Raw genomic sequence first — 21,942 nt, forward strand, 5'->3', positions numbered from 1 at the left:
TAAGTGTAATTTCTCTAAAGAATCAAAATGTATTGTTGACTTACCCTTTAATCCGGATCCTTGTAGCACGATTGTCTTCTCCATTCCCCCATTMGCACTAACTAATCACTCGAAATTTTAAAAATCGCGCACTACTAAATGTCTATTAAGCACTCGAAAACACAACACGCACTCACTGGTCACCGAGTTTCGCACAGTTCACTTTGCAATAAACAAAAAAAGAATAAAATAAAATGCTCTGACCTTATATGGCATCATCTTCTGCTACCATTTGTAGCGATTCCCCTCATCTTCATAGAACGGACCTACTGAAAATAAAGAAACACAAAATTAGTTCAGTGTGTTACTCGTATCAAATCATTTGAAAATTTAAAAAAAAATAATAAAAGTGTAAGTGTGGGTTTACAGAAAGTGAATTAAATTAGAACTAAGTTAATTGCAATTAACTTCAAAATTCTGAAATCTGATTGGTTTTTTATCAAAATTCAACCAATTACGTAACGAATTAAATTTAATTTCAATCAAATATTTAATTCGGCTTTTATAAATCTACCCTAACTTTTCTAAAAATTTAAAAAGTATTGTTGACTTACCCTTTAATCCGGACCCTTGTAGCACGATTGTCTTCTCCATTACCCCCATTGGCACTCACTAGTCACTCGAAATTTTAAAAATCGCGCACTACTAAATGTCTTTCAYGCACTCGAGAATACACAACACACACGCACTGTGTGTATAGCCCCCATTTTAACACGATTTCGCACTGAACCTCCAAATAATAAATAATAATTTATCCGGACAACTGATTCGTACGGGAGCTTCGCTAAGACTGACTTGTTATTGTAATAATTTCCTCAAAAACGGCACAAAAAAACATTTTGTAACAGTTCCGGTGCAAAAGGACTTTGTTCTAATTCCGTCCGTTTGACACGTCACAAAGCAATTGGAATATTACCCAATACTACGACGTCACCATTTTTTGCGCCCTTTACACTTGTATTCACAACAAAGGGATTTTAAATCGCAAGATTACACAACCCTCTAATCCGTTAGACATGACGTCAAAATGCTCACATCTGATTGGCTACGAACGCTATCTCGTTTGATAGCGTTTGATACGTCCAAACACGAACTTCTACCGAGTTTCTTGACTTTTGTTTAAAGAAAAGAGTTGATGTATCAAAGTCGACTGATTATGATTGTATACAATTTTTGTAAAATATCTAAATCTGCCATTAAAGTAGCACCGAATTTGAGTTACTGAGTATAAATTCACATTACGCGCAAGTCGAATTTTTTATATTTTCCCGATTTTTGCATTTTTGTTCTTAATTCCGTCTCAAATGATAAAATTCTCCTAGAATTCGACCAATTGACTGAAAAAACATACAGAAGTGAAAATCACTTAAAAATTTGAATTATCAAGTATTAAATTAATGAATTAAATAAAGAATCTTACAAACCAAGTCAATTAAAAAAAAAGTCGTTTTTCAGTTTTATTCAGAAACAATTTCAAGAATTTTTGCTACTAAATAGAGCTAACCTTACAAACCGGAAATGATCTTATTCATTTTACATTAAAAATAAATGCGAAAAACTAGAATCAGAACTCGAAGTCTCAAACAAATACAGGGTGACCCAAGGGTGTGTGCAACATTTTTTCGACAGGGTGCGCCAGAACTCGCGTCCCAGAGAAAATTTTCAAGTCAGGTAAGATACCATTTTGACATTTGACATTTTTTTATATCTATTTAATGATACTGATGATCTTGTATATGTTTTTTTACAATTATTTAGTAAAGCGACAAAAATTTTGCCAATAAAAGCCACAAATAACATTGAACAGAATTACAATTTAGAATACAGCTTCCTTGTTTCCTCTTTTAATAGCCTATAGCAAAAAAACTTGGAAAATTATTTTTCCAACAGAAATAAATAGAGTCAAAGTGCAAACTTTAAACCCTCATAACTTCGAAATTTTTACAGATACAATTTTTTTTACATTTTTTCTATGTTCCTGGTATCTTACCTTATATGGCATTTTTTTTCTGGGGCGCGAGTTCTGGAGCACCCTGTATAGATCGACTTGATTTTTTTAAATGGTAGGATCGACAGTGAGACACATTCTAAATAAAAATATTTTTATTCATATAAGTACAGGATGTTTCAAAATTACGTTGAATGCTAATCAATGGTACGATGAATATGTAGCTGAAGATAAGTATATTATTTGGGCGCTTAGAGATGATGGTTCTGCGAATGTAGAAAAATTACAAAAACAAAAATTCAATGTAAAAAAAACAAAAAATAATTATACATTTTTGAAGTTTAATAATTAATAACAGACAAAATATAGCTAACATACCTACAGGGTGATTTTTTTTAAAACGAGCCACCCTGTGTATCTCAGAAAAATAAAAAAATTAGATACAATATAAAAATCCCGAGACAGGTCAATTTGTATTTACAAGGGGATACTTTTAGTGTACTTTTAAAAGTTGTAACATCAGCCCTCTTTATAATACAAACAACCCCTTCAAAATTGGCTCGGTTTCAGTATCTTAACTTTTCAAATAAGGGTGTTTCACATAATTTTACGAAGCCTGCACTTGTAAGATAATAATACATATTCCAATACGAACTCGATTACAAATTTTGAAAAATTTGATAAACCTCTGTAGTTTGTTTACCCTTTCAAAAATTACAATGTTTTTAGTTAGTTAGTGATTAAGATAGATAAACTAGAATCATATTCATGCCGTCTCTTGAAAGAACAAATGATAACTGTTTCTGAAAAACTGCAGTTTATGACTATTAATGAAACAGTGATTAGTTTGCCAACTAGTGTCATGAGTTTCCAAAAATTCAATAATTAGATGTATGTTTTGTATCCAGTGTTTTGTGACTCGTGTATATTTGGGTGCCTATATTAGGCGCAAGCCTCGTAAAGTTGTATGAAACACTCTGTATAGGAACTCTACTATTCTGACAACACTGCTATCAAAATTCAAAATTGTTCTGTCAGTTAATTTTCCCATAGTTCAGACTTATGAATTTCAGAGCGAAAAAAACCCCCAGTCCTGAAACAATCGACATAACTTTTATAAAACACGACGATAGTTTCTCATGGCCGAGTCCTACAAGTGACGAACTTGAAGGTAAAACTGAATTATGCACCCTCATCGCAACTTTTTCAACTTTCCAGAAAGCCCTGTCATTACCCCCAATTGTTCTACTTGTTCCCTTGACATGAATTTCGACAAAAACAGTGTTATCAGTGAATTATCATCAGTGTCAAGTCTGGACGGACCCATCGAAGATATTTACTGCAAACGTCGCTCATCTAGACGTACCACAACAATGATAAAAATCCCRAAAAATAATTAGTAAGTTTCAGTCCGGATCAGTAACCGCGCTCGCATCGAACCCTCCATCCTCAACCACGTCCTCGACTTCCTCTCCACTTGCTTTTGGAAATGTTCAACAGGTTGTCAACAATTACCAGACAAACACTTTTAAACTTTTATTGTTACAAAAATAATAAATAAAATTTATAGCCCGAATCGAGCCGGTGTCCTCCTCGGCGTCGCCCCAGCTGAAACAATCTCCTGTCCCTTATTCATGGCCGCCTCTCTTTTATCCGCCGCTTCCTTCCTCGCCCTCATCTCTTCCTGCGCCACCTGCATCTGATTCTCCATCTCTTGGAGATGCTCAGCCGCTTGCTTCTTCTTCGCCCTTCCACTTTTCCCAGTTTCTTTCAAAGAGAAGAACATTGGGCCCAATTCGGCCAACCAATGCCCGTCCACTGCAGTGACACACTGCATGTACTCGCGGGCCGTCATCACCAACTCGTGGTAGACGACGTAGTCGGGGGTGCTCCCAAGACCGAAAAGGGCCGACGTGGGGTGCAGGTGGCAGGGCATGCCCGTACGGCAGTTCACATACTCGCCAATGCCCTTCAAACGTGCGGCTTGGTGGAAATAAGCTGAAGAAAAAACAAACATTTCCCGAAATCGTAAATTGGTGTTTTTGACACTTACCAGAGCAAATGCACTTCCGAACAATATCCCAGTCGGTACCACACGACTTGATTTCCAGTTTTTGTTGCACGAGAATATCCTTCAATTGTTGCCTCACTTCTCTCACTTTTCGCATTGCTTTAATGTGGATAAAATGCTCGTTACACCAATGCGATGAGTATTTGTTTTGTTTCCATTGGTTGTAAACATTGAGGTAAGTCAAGTGGTCACTTTCCGGAACTTGAAACTTCTCTCGGACTCCATCGGCTTCCTCTTCGCGTCCTTTCGGCCTATAGAAAATCGACGGTACTGATAACATTGATACAATTATCAAAATTTCTGCAGTACATCCCATTTGACTTGAGACGATTAACATTTGACATTGGGGTGGGTCAAGGGGYAATTCGGCCATTTGTCGGCCTAATTTAGTCAGGACACCGGTATGGTCAAGAGCACCCAAAATCCATAGTTGGTATAAGGAATTGAGGATGTTATCCTAAAAGAAACAAAAAAAAATAATACAGGCTGTCCCAGAGCTCTGTATTTCTTCGATTACTCTGACAGTAAAGAAGATAATGAAATTTCTTGTGGACGATAGACATTCATTTTTTCTATGGTCCAAAAATAATTTCGTTATTATAGGTAATTTCTATATAGGGTGGCGCAACAAAGTTATATTTTTTCTTATGGAACACCCAGTATATTATGCGCTTATTTGAAAGAGTTTTTAATTCTAAGAATATCCATATTAGGTTTTATGGGTCTATCATGGACCGTTTATCATTTATGGGCAATTTTATATAAAAAAGTACCATTTTTGTAAAATCGCAGCGGCTTTACTAAAAAGAAAAAGTGAATAAAAACAATTGCAACTATTTTTACTGAGTCTGGGCCTAAATTATTATGGTACAAATTCATCTTTTGTAACTACTGCAGAGTGTTGACATTCGCAAAATATCAATTATCTTGATTTTTTCAAATGAAACACCCAGTAAGTTATTACTTTATCGTGTAGAGCTTTTAATAAGCTTTCTAAAAAACCTAGGGTTTGGAGGTCTAAACCTTACCTGTTTTGACTTATTCTATTTAGTCTTAAAAATCAAGTATGTTTGCGCTAAAAAAGTTATTTTTTTAAAGTTACGTTAACACCATATCAATCAATCACATTTGTTAGAGAATGTAGAATTATGTAGCTACAGCATGATGGAGCTCCTCTTCATTTTTGTCGCATTGTGCGACAATTTTTAGCAACAGATTTCTTAATCGATAGATTGGGAGGGGAGGACTTTTGCTTTGACCACCGCGATCTCCAGATTTGACTACAATTGATTTCTTTTTATCGGGGTGTGTTGAAGAGAAGGTGTTAAATTCCAATTAGCGTTTCTTGAGTTTTACTTAGTATTTCAATAAACAACCTGTTTTCTTGATTGATGTATGGTAATAACGTAACTTTAAAAAATTATCTAACTTTTTTAGAAGAGGAACTACCCCGCAAACCTACTTGATTTTTAAGGCTAAATAAAATAATTTAAAATTTTGTAGGTTTAAAAAGGTGTACAATAAAACAGGTAAGGTTTAGACCTCCAAACKCTAGGTTTTTTAGAAAGCRTACTAAAAGCTCTACACGATAAAGTAATAACATACAGGGTGTTTCATTTGAAAAAATCAAGATAAATGATATTTTGCAAATGTCAACACTCGGCAGTAGTTGTAAAAGGTTGATCGAATTTCAACCATAATAATTTAAGACCAGACTCAGTAATAATGGTTGAAATTGTTTTTAATCACTTTTTCTTTCTAGCAAAGCCCCTGCGATTTTTCAAAAATAGTACTTTTTTTCATAAAATTGCTCATAAATAATAAACAGTCGATGATAGAGCCATAAAACCTAATATGGATATTCTTAGAATTAAAAACTCTTTCAAATAAGCGCATAATCTACCGGGTATTCCATAAGAAAAAATATAACTTTGTTGCGCCACCTTATACAGAAATTACCTATAATGACGAAAATATTTTTGAACCATAGAAAAAATGAATGTCTATCGTCCAGAAGAAATCGAATTTCGTTCTTCTTTACTGTCAGAGTAATCGAAGAAATACGGAGCTCTGGGACACCCTGTATTTTGTCTAGTTTCAAATTTTTCTTACTTGAGGAGGTGGATCCATGAAGTGGAATTGAAGCAAATCTTGCACTCCCAACGATTTTAATAACAGGACCGTATTGGCTAAATTCGTTCGTTGAATTTCAGGTACTGTCGTTACAAGCAATTCTTCTTTGTATTGCCTTTCGGTGTAGAGTCGGAAAGCCTGACCTGGACCAGTACGCCCCGCCCTTCCCGACCTTTGGTTAGCATTGGCTTGACTTATTGGGTAAATCTGGAGCGCATCCATACCAATCCTGGGATTATAGACCTTCAACTTGCAATACCCCGAATCAATGACGAAAATAATTCCATCGACGGTCAACGACGTTTCGGCGATATTCGTCGCCACCACACACTTCCTGATCCCTTCTGGTGACCTTTGGAAGATTTTCGCTTGTAGGTCGGACGGTAGTTGCGAATAAATCGGCAAAATGGACAATTCTGGTGCGTTTTCGATCTCAGCAAGTCTCTCAGCGAGGACTTCGCAGGTCACTTCGATGTCCTCCTGACCGGGCATGAAAATGAGGATGTCTCCCGATGGAGGTTGGAGGTGGATTTGGAGGGCRTGTTTGACCGCAGCGTCGACATAATCCTCAACYGGATTTTTACTGAAGAGGATTTCGACAGGGAATGTGCGACCGGGGATTGTGAATGTGGGGACGTTGCCGAAAAACATGGAGAATTTGCTCGAATCCATAGTGGCCGAGGTGACGATGAGTTTGAGGTCGTGACGGCGGGCGACAATCTGTTAAAAATCCAGCTTTAAATTTGTGAAAWAAWAAAATAAAAAATCATCCCAAAGTAAAAATGTTTTATTTCGGAACGCAGTTTTATCAGATCGTAAATAAACAAAGTGTTTTGTTTTCTGGTGCCCTCTACAGGCGCTGTTTCACTCCATGATAAGCAAAAATCGCGCGCTCTTTCATTGTCAATGTAATTGTTGTTGTGAACATTCCATAAGTTCTTCGCTTTTCTTCTATAAAGAGAAAGTTTAAAGTGGTCTACGTTGCTTCTCGCACGTGCGTTCATCATGGAGTATGCATATATGGACGGTAAGTACGGGTCAATCTCTCTGTCATTATTCCATTGTATTAATTCATATTCATAATTTATAATTAGTTTCGCTGACATGTTTTTATTAGAGTCAATAAACTCGGGTTTTTTGTCGGTTATCGGTTATGTTGACGGAAATAACACTGACGAGATAATTTCGAAAAATGTTAATTAAAATTAATATAATACGGGTTAAATACTTCGTTTTCTATCAATTTTTGTTGTAGTAATAAGTTGGAAKTTGAAAAGGTGCAYTGTAAATAATATTATTTTCAAATTTTAAACAAACTGATAASGGGATATATTTAGCACAATAATATATAACACTTAAGTCGTAATAAAAATCGATATCGACATTTAATAGCTTTTACGCGTTATCAGGTTCCGAAAACAATATTTTTATGACCTTACTTTTCTAAATTTCTAAATTTATAATTGAAAATGACTAATTTGTATGCACTTTTGAACAAAATCCTCTGTTGTTTCGATAACATGAACTTTATCGCTTTGGTAAACCCATTTGGTTGGGATAACGTGACAAATGTCATAAATTCGAAACAAACAACAAATATTCGAATTTTAAATTGCCTCAAATACATTTTCTTTTAGTACTACAACCACAGTAAAATTTGTACTCACTTATAGTCTGAAAGTGGTTTTTTTTTCGTAATTTAGTGTTCTTATTGTATTTTCAATTGGTAACCTTGAATAATAAAAAATACATAAACTAAACGTCAACTTAAACTATATTGTTCAAGGTCGGTCAATTTTTCTGAATTTTTTCGGAATTCTACCAGAACTTAAGTGATGTACTTTTTTACGTCAAGTGAATACCAAAAATAAGTTTTTATTGTGCCAAAATTTTTTTATCTTTGTAACAAATAATTTGTTCAATGGAGTAATTCTGGCACAGTTTCAAAGTAATAATTCTTCCAGGTTTTATATACGGACTCAATCTAATTCCGTAGTCAAATTCAAGGAAAATTTTTAATTGCCAAGGTCATGGTAATTAAAAGTAGTTTGCAGCTGTCAACTTTGCAAATTTAACACTTTTAAAAACCATAAATTAAATTTGGGTTTTTTATTTTTGCTTTAAGCTAATTTGGCTGTAATGGTGAAGTAAATAGTATTACGAAGTGATAATTAAAAATAAGTTAAAACAGTAAATTAGACGATAATGCACCCAAAAAATTTACAGGGCCTTCAGGAATTTTTACTTTGGACAAATTGTTTGTTAAGCTGTAATTTAAAACCTTCCTCAAATTCAATATTTTTTTTTATGAATAATACTGTTGGATTTTTTTATACTCTGTCTTCATTCCATGAATTTAAAACTCAGTTGGTAAAATAAAAAGTGACAAAAGATATGAAATTTGATATCCCTCATTGTACATTATTCAATGCTGCCAACTGAATTTCAGAATCACAGACGACTTAGATTAGAAATTGAATTGAAGGTACTTTAGAAAAAAATACCAGATGAACAAAAAGTATGAAACCAAACATTTTTTAATTTTTTAGAAAAAAAACAAATTAGCTCGCAGAATAAATTTTCATTCAAATTTTGAAGCATTTTTAAAACCAGTCATATCCTTTTTGGTGATGTCATTTCATACTAAATTAAATCAGTAAATCCATATTTTTTTACTTCCTTTTTAAATGTTTTTATGTTTGTTTGATTAATTTATGCCCAAGTTTAATAAAATGGATATAAGATAATTGAGCCTACAATATTAAACATCGTAGAATTAAATTGCCCTCAGTACACGCAATAAGATGAGAACTTCAAAAATAAAATGCAACACAAAACTTTCTGATATGTAAATGCATGTCTATTTTGTGTTGCACTTTATTCTCGTAAGGGTCGTCATCTTATGCGAATCAACCTGTATAATCTTAAATTCGATCAAAATTCGAAGCAATTCTGAAAAAGAAAGCTTAAAAAACATAAAATTCATGAATATTGAAATTTCTAAAATTCCCAAAAAAAAATCGGAAATTCTTAGCTATCATACGCAAATCCTTTTCTCGATAAGATTTTAGTCATATTTCTTGAACAAAAGTCATTTATCAATTCAAAGAGCCTATCGCATCCTTGTTATCTGTTCAAAATCTTATTCAAACTTCATAAAAAAAAACAATCAAAACTCTCTCTTTTCCAAATTGCGACAAAACTTTATCGCTGCGTTTTAACTTTTCGAAAAAAAAAAGGTCGAACTCTTATGATAAGGCCGTCGCGATAAAATTCGCTACATTTGAAAAACACTGTGTATAATTATCCGTATCGTCGATTGGCTGATCGCCGATCGTCACTTTTTCTATTTTAAAACTTCACCGAGTTTTATTGAAGTTTTCGTCGTCGCGACGTCGACGTAATACCTCTTCGTTTGCCTTCGTTGTGTAATCAAACGTCGACCCAAATTAAAAATCAAGTGCGAATTTTTGCACACCTGAATCGAGTCGCGCGCGCGATTATTTACAAAAATTTCTTATCAGCTGTGATAAAAGTCACACTTTTTGTATACCAACAAGCCAACCAAACGTATCAGTAGTGTGAAAGAGTGTGAGTCGAGTACTAATCCCCAAAAATGATGACAGAAACCCTCGCCAACATCCACCTCAACAAACAGCAGCAAAACCGGAGGGAACGCAATGGTGGCAACCTCCCCAAAGTGAGCAGCACGACCACAGTGTTCCAACTCAAGCAAGAAAACGTCAAAAGAACCGGAAGTTTCGTTGTCGGCCAAAAACTTCGCGAGTCGAAGTGGTTCACACACGCGGAAATGAGCGTTTTTTGTGCTGTGGTCGAATCAGGATTCATCGTCGAACAGAAAGAAAACGACGTTTCGAAATACGGGGTGGCGATTTGGGCGCCCAACTACGGTAAGTCCCGAGTTCCATGCGTGATTTTTTCTACAACTCTTTCTATAGAAAAAAGCAAAAATCCGGAATATTTGACAATCTACACAATCACCGAAAACAAAGGTAAATTCAAAGTCCTGCCCTGCAAATTGGTCGAATTCTGGCCCGAAGGGACCTGTGTCAAAATTAACAATAAATGTGACAAGACCGAGACGCCATTACCGGAAGACACCGTCCGGAATCAGATTCTAGCGGCCGAAAATTCAAAACGGAAGTGGCACAATACCGAACATTTCGCCTATTATTGCCGGTACGGCCCTGTCGCGACCAACGTCAGAATGAGAAAGGTGAGTTTAGCAGTTTTTGCGTTAAAAAAATATTTATTATGACGGGTGCTACCTGTCCTAAAAGCGTGTTTTTATTGACAGAAATTAAAAAAAAATTGACGTAGTAACTTTGACGTAGTGGCAATTGGCAATTAAGTGAAATGACAACAATTTGGAACCAAAAACCTTTGATTGAGAATAAACATCCTTTTTTGCCAATAACGTCAAAGAACGCGTGGAGGGTTAATTTTCTACACATTTATTTTTATCTCCTTGGACATTGGACAAAAATTTTAATCTATGAAAAAATTAGAAATTGTTGTCTCTTAGCAAATTCTTAAAAAAATGGGAAAAACTCCTAGATGGACATAAACCAAAAAAAAGATATTAACCAATTATTTACACAAAAGATTCAACATAAAATTCCTTGTGCTATAAACAATATTTTTATTTATTCGATGTTAAAAAAAATATTATTTTAGTAAATGAAAAAGTTTCAAAAGACTACAAATATCTGTTCAAATATTTTTTAATGTGTACTATGAACGAAAGACTATTTTTTTAGTTTTTTGAATTATTCTTTTATTTTTCGAAATTTAATACTTCGAATAACTCGTGATGTCAAATATTGTTATTCGGCAATTGATGCTCTTGTCAATAACGCTCTCGCTGCACTAAAATTACAAATGTTGGGAAAGAACAATGAAAAGAAATAAATTCCCAATTGTTTGCGAGTGTTGGAATTTTATAAAAGACCTCCAAGGCCGTTATTTTAAAAAAACAATTGCCACACCTGTCATTAGCCAATTAGTGAAATGCGATTTTTATGAAACAATTAATTAATTTACCGTTGAGTCATTTGTTCAAAAGTCATTTTTTCTAATTGTATGATAATTAAGTTCAGTACAGAGTTTGCGTTGCACCACTGATATCCAGATAAAGTATTTACGTGTGAAAATATATACAAATAGAGATAAAATGAGATAATATTCGGCGCCACATCATGCTTCAAATAAATAAATTTTGTTACAGATTACGGATCAACTGCGATTAAATACCGGCGGTTTCTTCCTAAAAATTCGAAGTCTGACAGCTAAATAAAACACAAAAAAAATTTAATTGTAAAAATTAGTATTATCTTAAATTTAAGACTGTTATTTATTTCTTTTATATTGACGTGTAACGACTTATTTTTTATAAAAGTTGTAGTTAGATTTAAATAAAAAATTGACCATTGGATAAATCGTTTCCTTACTTACCTCTCGTAACAAACCGAAAAGGACATCGGTACTAAGCGACCTCTCGTGAGCCTCGTCCATTATTACAGCACTGTAGTGGTCCAAATCGGGCTCTCGTAGACTCTCCCTTAACAAAATACCATCGGTCATGTACTTTATAACGGTGTTTTCCGAAGTGCAGTCTTCGAAACGGATAGCATAGCCGACGTCGTCCCCTACACATTTTTTTTTTCATAAAGAACAAAAAATTGTTAATTCTTCTACCTAATTGGGTGCCCATTTCGTCACTGACACGTTTAGCCACAGACATGGCCGCAACTCTCCTCGGTTGGGTGCAACCAATCATCCCGTATTTGCTATAGCCATCCTCGTGCAAGTATTGGGTGAGTTGGGTGGTTTTCCCGCTTCCGGTCTCCCCTACAATAAAAAATTGAGTCTTAATCGTGAAAAACAGGAAAATGGTATCAAGGAGTGGTTTGTAGATTGTTAAAATCTGTTAAAATGTAAACAGTAAACAAATTACAATCAAACTAAACATTGACTAATGGAAATATTGTTGAGTTAGGATCAAGGAAAATTTCAATTTTGACGTAATTAGATTCAGTTGATTAAAACAAATAATAATTTGCCTCAATCAATGCCGAATTGAACTCTGTTTACTTGTACTTGTTTATTTATTTTCAACAACAATTCCTTATCTCAGTTACGATGCAATATTAAGGTCGTGGAAAAATCAAGAGGTGATGTTACCCAATTTTGAGAATTAAATAATGTCTCAATCCAGGTCTCAGAATTTGAAATTTTACTAGCCTTAAGGCCAGTTACAAAGACAAAAATATGGATGTTTGAAAAAAATCATTTTTTTCAGCAATTTAACTCTGGTTTAGTTTGTTGTTCTTTTATTTGGTTGTTGACTCGCGCGTCATAGCTTATTTCTGACACCCTGTAAAGCACAACAAAACGTAATAGTGTAATATATCAAATAAAGATTTTTTTCAACTAAACTAAAATTGTAGAAAAATTCATGTATTTTCTGCAATTTCAAAAAATCATAATTCAATGTTAACGATGTTTTAATTATTTTTTTTAAAGGAAATGTTTATTTTTAATTAGATTTTTGATACTAAAGCACAAATTTTGCTACAAATTATGATAGAATCGTATTTTTTCTCCATAAAAGAAGGTAGTGGCGTCTTAAAATTTATATTTGTCACAAAATCGGCTCAAGATCGTTTTTGAGCCTTTTTTTCAGTTAATGATTACTCTTTTGTGTCACAGATTTAATACTACTCTTACTTAATAAGTCATTATTAGTAGCCTAAAACTTTTTATAATTTTTTTTAATTACATTTTTATAAATTGATTTTGTAAGACATTTTTGATTAGTTGATGTTATTAACCTGGTACAATCCCATTATGTCTTGTTTTTTATCAAATTTATTATCAAAATCAATTTTCCCTTGAAAACCTAAACAATCCAAGAATCCTACGTCAAAAAGTATTGCGCATTTGAAATTTTAATCCAGTTTATCTAGAAATCGTCCTCGTTCCTTATCGTGATAAGATAAGCACAGGTCATGTGTTAATTAATTTTTTTTTCTCCCAAATATCGTCTCATCATCCGCTTCATCATCAATCCTCTTACCCACAATGATAACAACCGAATTCTCTCTGATAACATTCAACAATTCTTGCCTAACGGCAAAAACGGGCAAATATCGTCTCTGTTCCAAAATAGTCTTCTTCTTGGCAAAGTCGCTGGAGGCCTCCGTCGATTTCATATGTTCGGCGAATTTCTGATCGGTTTTGTAATCAGCAGTGTCGTCGTCTTTATTGAAACGTTTATCTTCTTCTTCTTCTTTTTTCTTGATTCCCATGATGTTGCCGATTTTGGTCCCCCCGAGTTCCCAGTGCTTCTTTTGGGCCTTTTTGCGCTCTTTCTGCTCACGGTAGACTCGTACAAGATGGGAGCCTTTGCGCGAGACTATGGCCATGTCGGAAGTGGGGTCCCTACACAAAAAAACAAAATTTAATTTCTGACTCTGGAATTAAGTTGGCAACATTGACTTTAAATGACAAGTAGGCCACTTTGATCAGAAATTTCATTTACCTAACAGGAATGACCGGTTCTGGCTGTTTAGTGAAGACAATCCTCCCGTCCAAAAACGGGGGCACAATATTATGAACCAACAAGTGGACCCGATCGATGGATTCTTCATCGTAATCTTCATTAAAATCGATGGAATGTACCGCCCCCGAAGTCAACATTCTGTTCCTCTCCCACAGCTCATTATCCTTATTTATCTGTCTTTGTTGGGCCGAAAGCCGCTTTTTCTTCCTTTGCTCCAACTGTTCTTCCTTCTTCTTCGTATACTCCTCGCTCACGCTCGCAAAGGGGTTATTCCCATCGTCGTACCCCTCGTCCATGTTGTACCATTCCCTGTCAATTCTCTTCTGCTCCTCCTCCCATAATTCCCGGTCGACGGTATTATCCCACTTGATAATCCCATCTTTCCCCGGCATGGGTGTCGCCCCACTGCGCTTCCTGTCTTTCGCCCAGGAATTATACTTGTGGGCTGGCGTAAACCTCGCACTCTCGTCCTCATACTTCCTTCTTTTACTCTCGCGGGAGCTTCGCTCGGACTTGCGCGACTTGGTGCTCCTCTCCGACCAATCACCACCGCCCCCCTTGTACGTCGAGGGCGTCGGGAAGTCCCACGAGGACTTTTTCGAGGGCCCTACGTCGTCATCGTCATCCCATGACGACTTTGAAATTTCGTCCTTGTGTCCCAAATTGGGGGTTTTGGGCTCGTCTCGGAACCTAGGGGTTTTCGACCGGTGCGAACTCTCCCGTTCTCTGTCTCGGTGGCGCTCCCTGTCTTTGTGCGAGTCCTTCCGGTGTCGGTCTTTCGTCGTCGCGTAAACCCCCTTTTCCTTCTGTTTGTTTGAGTTTAGACGCTCGATGAGACGTTCGCGGGCCTCCTCACTGATCCCCCCTGTGTACGTGGGGGTCTCGTTATGGGGCATCCGGAATTTGCGACTGTCCTTCACCGGTTTTTCTTTAAATTGTGGACTTGTATCGTAAGGATTATCGTTGTCGTCCATTGAAAAGGACATTTTACGAGCTGCTTCTTCCTTTTCCTTGCGTTTTGCAGCCGCTAAACGGTCGAGTCCCAAGAGAGAAGGTTGGGGCACTTTGAACGTTGGGGGCTTCTTTTTCACGATCAAGCCGCCTTTTTGGTCACTTATACCCTCCAAACGGTGCAAATTTTCTTCAGAATCCATTTCTTCTTCGTTTAATGTTATTTATAAAGCAAATTGTTAGGTAAATATAACCTCACTTTTAAAATCACATAACCATACTTCTTAGTCAGGTTGGTAACAGATGTCCAGTGGCGTGCGTAGTTAAATAAACAGAAATTAATTTTTGTTTCAGTTTCAGTCAACAAAATTAATATTTTTAGCTTCTAACCACATAAAACGCCAATTTTATTAAATAAAAATATATTTTTAAAGCCACATTTTGAATTAAAACTTAAAGTTTTAGTTATTTTAATTTGTGGGTAGTGGTATCTCCTCATTTTGGGATTCTAAGCATAAGCGTCTCATTTATCTGGTATAGGGGCTCACAAAATGATTCACGTTTTACTGTATAACAGTTTATTTGATACAAAATTCATGATTTAATTTTTTCCATGTCGTCTTCGTTTTTTTCCCAGTTGGTTGTAACAAGATGTAACGCTTTTTCCACACTGTAATAATCCTTGTCTTTTTCTTTTTCAATGTCGTCGTCGTTTGGAAGGGCAAAATGAACTACCGGGCTTATAAAATCGCGATGTACGGGTGGATCGTCATTTTCTAATATATAACTTATCAATAACCCACAAATTATTGTAACAGAAGCGCCTATTGTAGTGTAGTAGTAATTCGATACTCTGAATAAGAAAAATGGTTTCGGTTTTTCTCCATCTTGGGTACTGTAATACAAAAAATTAAAAAAGCCGATTTTTAAACATGTGACTTACATTTGTGTGAGATTGCTCAATAAGTGACTTATAGTGGAGTTTTCGGTGTCAAACGATGATAAAGTGGAATTAAGTGTGGTAAAAGGAGAAACTGTTGTAATGTTAGCTAGACAACCATCCACTGACGTCGGTTTTGGCACATCAACTATGCTCCCTTGTGCTTTGTAATACTGAGACATCATGACAATCCATGACGCAAATAATAATGCAATAATTGATCCATAAAAACAACCCTAAAAATAATCTTTAAAAAAAATTAAAATAATTACTACAAAACCTACTTTACTTGAAGCTTTCGGGAACAAAATCCCAAGTGTGAACATGCCCAACAAAGGCCCTGATGTAACCCCTCCTAGACTTATAGCCAAAGGGAGAATCCCTCCAAGATGCTCAATAACAAACACCAAGGCCGTACACAAAACTCCGGTTATAACCACCAATAGTTTCAAAATATAAGTCGTGGTTCTCTCCTCCACGTGTCCAATTATTTTCGAAATGAAATCTTCATACATGGTTCCTGCTAAACAATTGAGACAGGCAGATAGGGTACTCAAAGCGGCACAGAAAATCCCAGCGATGAAAAGTCCGGAAAGTCCCGGAACATAAGATGCGACGTCCATGACATAGTAGGGCAAAAGTTGGTCGTTTTTCTGCACAGTTCCGGTCGTAAACGGATCACAGTGGGCGTAGCGTGCGTACATCATGAGTCCAATGAAGACACTAAATGACGACACGATGCTTATACCAATCATGAAATAGATAACGCATCTAAAAAATTGTGTTAAAAAATAAAAAATCCGGGTTTGGAGGTATACCGTTTTGATTCCTGGAATGTGGACACGGAGAGGAACTTCTGGACACAACTTTGATGAATCCCCGCCATGGAGAGCCACCCTATAGACATACCAACTGATGTAATCCAGAAAGAGTCGCGTTTGGTTGGGTCCGGGTCAAAACTAAAGAAAAAAATTAGTGTGTCACTCTTGTACTCATGTCACTTACTCGAAAATATCCAGTCGATGTCCTTCCAGGGCTTTGGACCAAATGGCCCCAAAGCCGCCCCCTGCCTTGACCCCGATAACAAAAACCGTGATAATAGCCCCTGTTGTGACAGTAAACTGCAGAGTGTCAGTCCAAACCACTGCTTTCAAACCACCGAGAGTGGTGTAAAAAATGCAAACTCCGCAGACTACSGGAGTTATAAAATGGATGTTGATTCCAGTAGCGGCTGATAATGCTAAAGCCGGGATGTAAATAACAATTGGTAAGTACAAAAACAGGCCTAGGGCGAAAAGAAACGACGCTAACATCCGGTTTCGGTTGTCAAATCTTCGTTCCAAGTACTCGTAAGTGCTGGTAATTTGTAGTTTGTAGAAGACWGGGAGATAGACGTAAATTGTTGCGAATGTGACAAAGATTGCTGCAATAAGCAGGAGCCAATAAGAGGCTCCGTAGCGGTAAATGTCAGCKGGTACGGCCAAGAGAGTGATCCCAGAAATGTGGCTAAAAAATCACTTTGAGTTTTTTTCGTGCCAAATTTTTTCACATACCTGGCAATCAGRGAAACCGAAATCGGGAACACTTTCATCTTCTTGTTCCCCATCAAATACTCATCTGCTGATTTTTGCTTGCTGCCAAAGCACCCGAAGTAAATCCCGATCAYGGCACTTAGACCCAACATGACGCAAAAAAGGATGTAGTCGTACCAAGAGAACAACACTTTGGGTACGACTCTGGCAACATCGGGAAGAAGTGTTGTTAGACCAGCCATCGCGACTTCTTCTGGTTGACTAGAAGTTGCGTTTCCTCTTCTTTGATGTATAAATAGTCTCGTAAGGTTTGCTCACCTTATCTTATTTACCCTCCAATTGCAGAATCTATGACTGGCATCTTTTCATTAAGAGAATTTTGGCTGAGCTTTCATGACGAGAATTTTAAGATTTAATGCAAGTTAAATAACATGGAGATAAGACGTAATAAAAGTGATTTATTCACGTATACGAAAATTCTAACACAAACTTTGAATTAAAAAGACAACGTCTTTGGTGTGAGTTTAWCTCTGTTTGATCAAGTTAACAATTAATTGTGTAATGAATTGGAACATTTTGGTCACAATAGACTGTTGTGGTGTGAGATAAAAAATGTAAATAATATAATTATTGTTGTAATAGTATCTCTTACTTCCAATCAAAGATTGTTTATTTGATTAYTAAGACAACAATYCAAAAAATAAAGAGAAAAGATTTATTTGATGTAAAAGTCATCAGAAAAATTACATTTCGAAAATATCTATAATTGACAGCAATATTTGGCAGCAGATATGTGGTACCCAGTTACCCACTATTGTCAGTCCTTTGTTTCAGTAATAACAAAATAAAATCGCAWTGGACTAGGCTTACTAATAAATAAAACTCGACACWAGAACCGCCCTAACCTGTCATTGCCCCACCCTCACAACGGGCGGGGCTAAGACCAGTAACATACAATACACAGAGTACAGTTTTTGATATGTCTCGTTTTGTCAAATTCCAGTCATTCAATTGGCTACTTTCAAAACAAAAACAACATCGTCGAGCCAATAGTACGACTGCTGCAAATCCCCCTCGCACAAATAGGGAACTCTGGTCCAGGATACGACTTCGTATCCTGCAGGAGTCAAAACATCGTCCACTACACTTTTCACTTGTTCTTCGAAACAAGTACCGACGATTGGGAGTAGCTCTTTTGGTTTGTGGTCACGTGAACCTGGAACAAAATGGCGGTGATTCACGAAATGGCGGCGGGGGTTCCCACCTGCTTCCACGTACGCGGAAAATGGGAGGACGACAGCGAGGAGGACTAGGCCGTCTGGTTTGAGCGAAGTTTTGATTTGGGCAAGGAGCTGGTTGGGGGTGTCGCAGCGGTCGATGAGGTTGAGGCAGGAAATGACGTCGAATTTGTGGGTTTTGTGCCACGTGTCGATGTCCAGGAGGCTGCAATTATGTAAAAAAGAGATAAAGTGGATGGTTTTTTGTAACAAATAATAAAGAAAAACAGTTTTGTTGATAGTAGATACTAAAAACAAACTTTTACCACAATGTTGTGACTAAAAATAATTTAGTGTTTTTGAGCCTGAGACACCTGCTCTGAGGTTGTATCAATAATTTTAAAAGCTGTGTCGGGCTAATTAAAGTCGATGCATAAAAACGCGACATTGTTGCATCTTTGTATCCCTCCTAATTAGTCCGATAAATCTCGACCAGCCCTCGTAAACTTAAATCGTCCACCCGAGAGCTCTTGTCCCAATCTGTTAAGTAAGTCTTAATTAACTCTGCACTTAGTTTTATGAGCGAAGTTTTACTACTCAATGACATGAAACCGACTTTAATTACTCGAGATAGCTGAATACTGCAATTAAACAGTATCGCAGATGCAGGAGAATTGCATTATTCAATCTGGCGCTTTATTGCTGCACGAAAAAATCAAATCAAATACCCACAAGTAGCCCCGGTTTTGTAGAAGAGTTCGCATGGTGGTGGACACCTCAGTCACGTAGGTCTTGTCGAAGAGGGACGAGAGGTGAGTGGTGACCTCGCCGTCGCCGGCACCCAGGTCCAGGAGGGACTCCTTGTGCCAGGAGGGTTCCACGCGGAGGAGTTTCAGGAACTGTTGGAGCGAGAGTACGAACATGGACCCTCTTTGCAGCCACCTGAAAATAAACGCCAGCATCACCACCCGATCTCAACCCCATAGAATTATTTAGATTAAACCCCAACTAGTGATTAAACCTTCTTCTTCCGAACGTAAATAATTCATCCCATCTGGAATCCGGGTAATAACCGGCCTTAAACCGCTTAAAAATTCAGTTTGTCCATCTGATTAAAGCCAAAAACCCTCTGGAATAATTTAAATATTGCATTGGTCGGATAGCGTGTTCACCCGCTCCTACAAATATTTAATTGGAAGAGAAGCCAATTACGCCATTACTCTGAAATTAAATGAGGAAAAGGCCGACATATCTGAGGTGGAATCGGAGAAGTATAAGAGCCACCGCCCTGCTCTCGTCGTCTTGCCGCCCTCAATCATTTTCAATATGAAATTTTTATGTATTGATCGAGTTTTTTAGTCTCGGGGTGGGCGGGGGATTGATTGAGAGGGAGAAGAGGGGCGATGTGTGCTGTCACTTCGCCGGACATCGACGGTCGTAAGATTTTTTATCAAAACAATCACAAAAATAAATGTGTTAATTATGGGAAGTAGGCAACCAATTATACACACAATGGCAGGGTAATAATTATAAGATTTATAAGACAAAAGGGTGAGGCCCAAAGGCATCCTTTCTACTTAATGTGGTAACAGAATGAGTCAATAATCGGCCATAATTATGTCTTTTATGGCCAAACACTCTGTCATGCAAATTACACATGTCTCTTGTTGTTACATAAATTACATTTATGATGAGTGTTGTGATTATTCAATGTTTAATTGTTTTTAATTACTCTTCTTAGACGTGACTCATGAATTGTTCAAATGACCTTTTGTGAAACGACATAAAAAAATAAACCATCTATCTGTGTTAAAATCACAACTCGTCCCAATAATAAATATTGTTTCTTCTTTTGTTCTATCGAGTGAATTACTCGCTGGAAAATCAACGCTAAATTAAAATGAAATTGTAATAACACATGCGATTGTAAATGTATTTAAATGGATAACGGGAACATTAACAGTGTTCGAGTTTAATGATAATGTTCGCACGTGTAATTTCTTTGTTGAAGAACGACTGTTTTTTGGTYGATTTTTTCGGACGTAATTCTGTTATTACGTTGAGTCATACATCAGTCAGCAGAATTATTATAACCGTTTGGTAAATTAAATGAGTGAATCATTGCAACTGGTTCAATTTTCAAAAAAAAGATTAATGTAAACAAAAATTGTTTTTAAATTTCGCGGCGTGAAAAAAATTAACGCAAGGTGTCGCCACTTGAGTTAAGTAATTTATTAGGGGTGAACGCGTCCGATTCAAATTCCTGAAAATAAACTTTGAAAATTTGAAAGAAAAAGGTTTGGGGTCGTTTTTGGATGGTGAAAGGAGTCCTGTGGATGAAAAGGTCAGATTTTTCTACTATTTTCCCGATTTAATTCAATTTGTTTCATTTTCAACAATAATGGGCCGGTCCATTATTACCCCCGCTCAGGGTCAGGGTAAATAAATAAAATCCAAAGAAACAAAACAAATAATTTAATCAAAGTTAATCTTTTTAATTAGGAATTAAGTCTATCACGTTGAAAACCGGTTCATTTCCGTGTTTTACCCTCGGTTATGAAAGGGTTAGTGACCTTCGATTGTCTTCGATTAAACATCGATCGCGTGATTATGTCTCTCAGTCAGCTTTGATTTTCGCTCTTTCAAGAATTCACACTTCGCAGATGGTGAGGTTTTTCAAACAGAAATTACTGTTTTGTGCCAAATGAGAATTATTTTTAAATAAATGATTATTCTCGTAAGACGTTTTTTCATTACAATTACATATTTTCTTATTATTTGTACTAAATTTTAATTCAGAATTACATTAATTAATTCGAGCTAAGTCAAAATTAATCACAAAAATGTTCGAATTTACTTCAAAATTACTACCTACTACTACCTTAATTGAGAAATTTGTGTTTGATGTTATTTAATTAACGGTCCGGTTGAGCGACGTTTTGATACACTTTGTAACTCCACCAATCTTTATGATATTACCAAAAAACAGAAATTTTTAGATGTCGATAACGTGTTTAAAATTCTTGAAAATTTTGGTATTTGATATTGTCAAGGGCCGAAAACCATTATTTTACTGTACAGTGATGGACAGTGAATTTCGTCCACCCAACTTCGTGAATTCACAAAAATTCACTGTAGTCTGTGCTTTATTGTCATGATAACTGATGACATTCAAATACGTATTGTCAAATTCACCGCCTCCTTAATCAAATGTATCAATATCCCGCCTGGGCATTTCATAAAAAATGCATTGGAGCAGTGATTCCGATTTTTTCTTAGTTACGGGGGTTACTAAGGAAAAACTGAATAATTTTTAATTATTAACGAAAAATAACGCAATTAATAAATGCTGGGAAGGAAGGATACAACAAAACTAGATACGCCAGGGAGAATTGATAACCCTTTAAACTAAAAAACTGGATTTGTCAAAAATTTTCCCCAGATTAAAGCGCCAACGGGAATCACTTGAACTCAAAAAATGCCCAGACGAGAAAAGAATTATTTCTATGGAGACGGCGATGGTCAA

The 21,942-nt window shown here is 36.3% G+C and overlaps 5 protein-coding genes across 6 annotated transcripts in view; 2 read left to right on the forward strand and 3 right to left on the reverse strand.

Moving 5' to 3' along the window:
* The first annotated feature begins 2,962 nt into the window (after positions 1 to 2,962).
* LOC123014463 lies at positions 2,963 to 3,561 on the forward strand. Its single transcript, XM_044413602.1, has 3 exons — positions 2,963 to 3,158; positions 3,206 to 3,349; positions 3,398 to 3,561. Exons 1-3 carry the CDS (start codon positions 3,050 to 3,052, stop codon positions 3,517 to 3,519), a joined length of 375 nt encoding a protein of 124 aa, XP_044269537.1. The 5' UTR covers positions 2,963 to 3,049; the 3' UTR covers positions 3,520 to 3,561.
* On the reverse strand, positions 3,517 to 15,002 carry LOC123014461 (pre-mRNA-splicing factor ATP-dependent RNA helicase PRP16). The gene is made up of 7 exons (XM_044413599.1): positions 13,756 to 15,002; positions 13,291 to 13,655; positions 11,910 to 12,062; positions 11,667 to 11,860; positions 6,171 to 6,911; positions 4,041 to 4,515; positions 3,517 to 3,985 (listed from the first exon to the last, which is right to left on the reverse strand). The coding sequence occupies exons 1-7, from the start codon at positions 14,928 to 14,930 to the stop codon at positions 3,552 to 3,554; spliced, it is 3,537 nt and encodes a 1,178-aa protein (XP_044269534.1). The 5' UTR covers positions 14,931 to 15,002; the 3' UTR covers positions 3,517 to 3,551.
* LOC123014462 lies at positions 7,011 to 11,644 on the forward strand. Its single transcript, XM_044413600.1, has 4 exons — positions 7,011 to 7,218; positions 9,818 to 10,102; positions 10,151 to 10,428; positions 11,440 to 11,644. The coding sequence occupies exons 1-4, from the start codon at positions 7,197 to 7,199 to the stop codon at positions 11,506 to 11,508; spliced, it is 654 nt and encodes a 217-aa protein (XP_044269535.1). The 5' UTR covers positions 7,011 to 7,196; the 3' UTR covers positions 11,509 to 11,644.
* Positions 15,003 to 15,288: 286 nt separating the features above from the next.
* Positions 15,289 to 17,534, reverse strand: LOC123015078 (sodium-coupled monocarboxylate transporter 1-like). The gene is made up of 6 exons (XM_044414531.1): positions 17,221 to 17,534; positions 16,673 to 17,173; positions 16,486 to 16,626; positions 15,952 to 16,438; positions 15,671 to 15,903; positions 15,289 to 15,622 (listed from the first exon to the last, which is right to left on the reverse strand). Exons 1-6 carry the CDS (start codon positions 17,439 to 17,441, stop codon positions 15,322 to 15,324), a joined length of 1,884 nt encoding a protein of 627 aa, XP_044270466.1. The 5' UTR covers positions 17,442 to 17,534; the 3' UTR covers positions 15,289 to 15,321.
* A 366-nt stretch (positions 17,535 to 17,900) lies between these two features.
* The window catches only part of LOC123015079 (protein-L-histidine N-pros-methyltransferase), a 45,393-nt gene continuing 41,351 nt past the window's right edge, over positions 17,901 to 21,942 (reverse strand). For both annotated transcript variants that reach the window (XM_044414532.1, XM_044414533.1), the window contains exons 3-5: positions 19,149 to 19,358; positions 18,464 to 18,642; positions 17,901 to 18,415 (exon numbers count right to left, since the gene is read on the reverse strand). In XM_044414532.1, coding sequence (XP_044270467.1) covers positions 18,207 to 18,415; positions 18,464 to 18,642; positions 19,149 to 19,358 — 598 coding nt within the window. In that variant the 3' untranslated portion in view covers positions 17,901 to 18,206. The remainder of the gene's footprint in view (positions 18,416 to 18,463; positions 18,643 to 19,148; positions 19,359 to 21,942) is intronic.

Source organism: Tribolium madens, unplaced genomic scaffold, assembly GCF_015345945.1.
Source record: "Tribolium madens isolate multiple individuals breed KSU strain unplaced genomic scaffold, Tmad_KSU_1.1 Scaffold_97;HRSCAF=244;Tcas5.2_LG3a, whole genome shotgun sequence".
NCBI classification, from domain to species: domain Eukaryota; kingdom Metazoa; phylum Arthropoda; class Insecta; order Coleoptera; family Tenebrionidae; genus Tribolium; species Tribolium madens.

Coding starts and splice junctions, on each gene's coding strand:
- LOC123014463 (XM_044413602.1), top strand. CDS start 3,050: ATGAATTTCAGAGCGAAAAAAACCCCCAGTCCTGAAACAATCGACATA. Junction 3,159..3,205: donor TACAAGTGACGAACTTGAAG/GTAAAACTGAAT, acceptor TCAACTTTCCAG/AAAGCCCTGTCATTACCCCC. Junction 3,350..3,397: donor CAAACGTCGCTCATCTAGAC/GTACCACAACAA, acceptor AGTAAGTTTCAG/TCCGGATCAGTAACCGCGCT.
- LOC123014462 (XM_044413600.1), top strand. CDS start 7,197: ATGGAGTATGCATATATGGACG. Junction 10,103..10,150: donor GATTTGGGCGCCCAACTACG/GTAAGTCCCGAG, acceptor CTCTTTCTATAG/AAAAAAGCAAAAATCCGGAA. Junction 10,429..11,439: donor CCAACGTCAGAATGAGAAAG/GTGAGTTTAGCA, acceptor ATTTTGTTACAG/ATTACGGATCAACTGCGATT.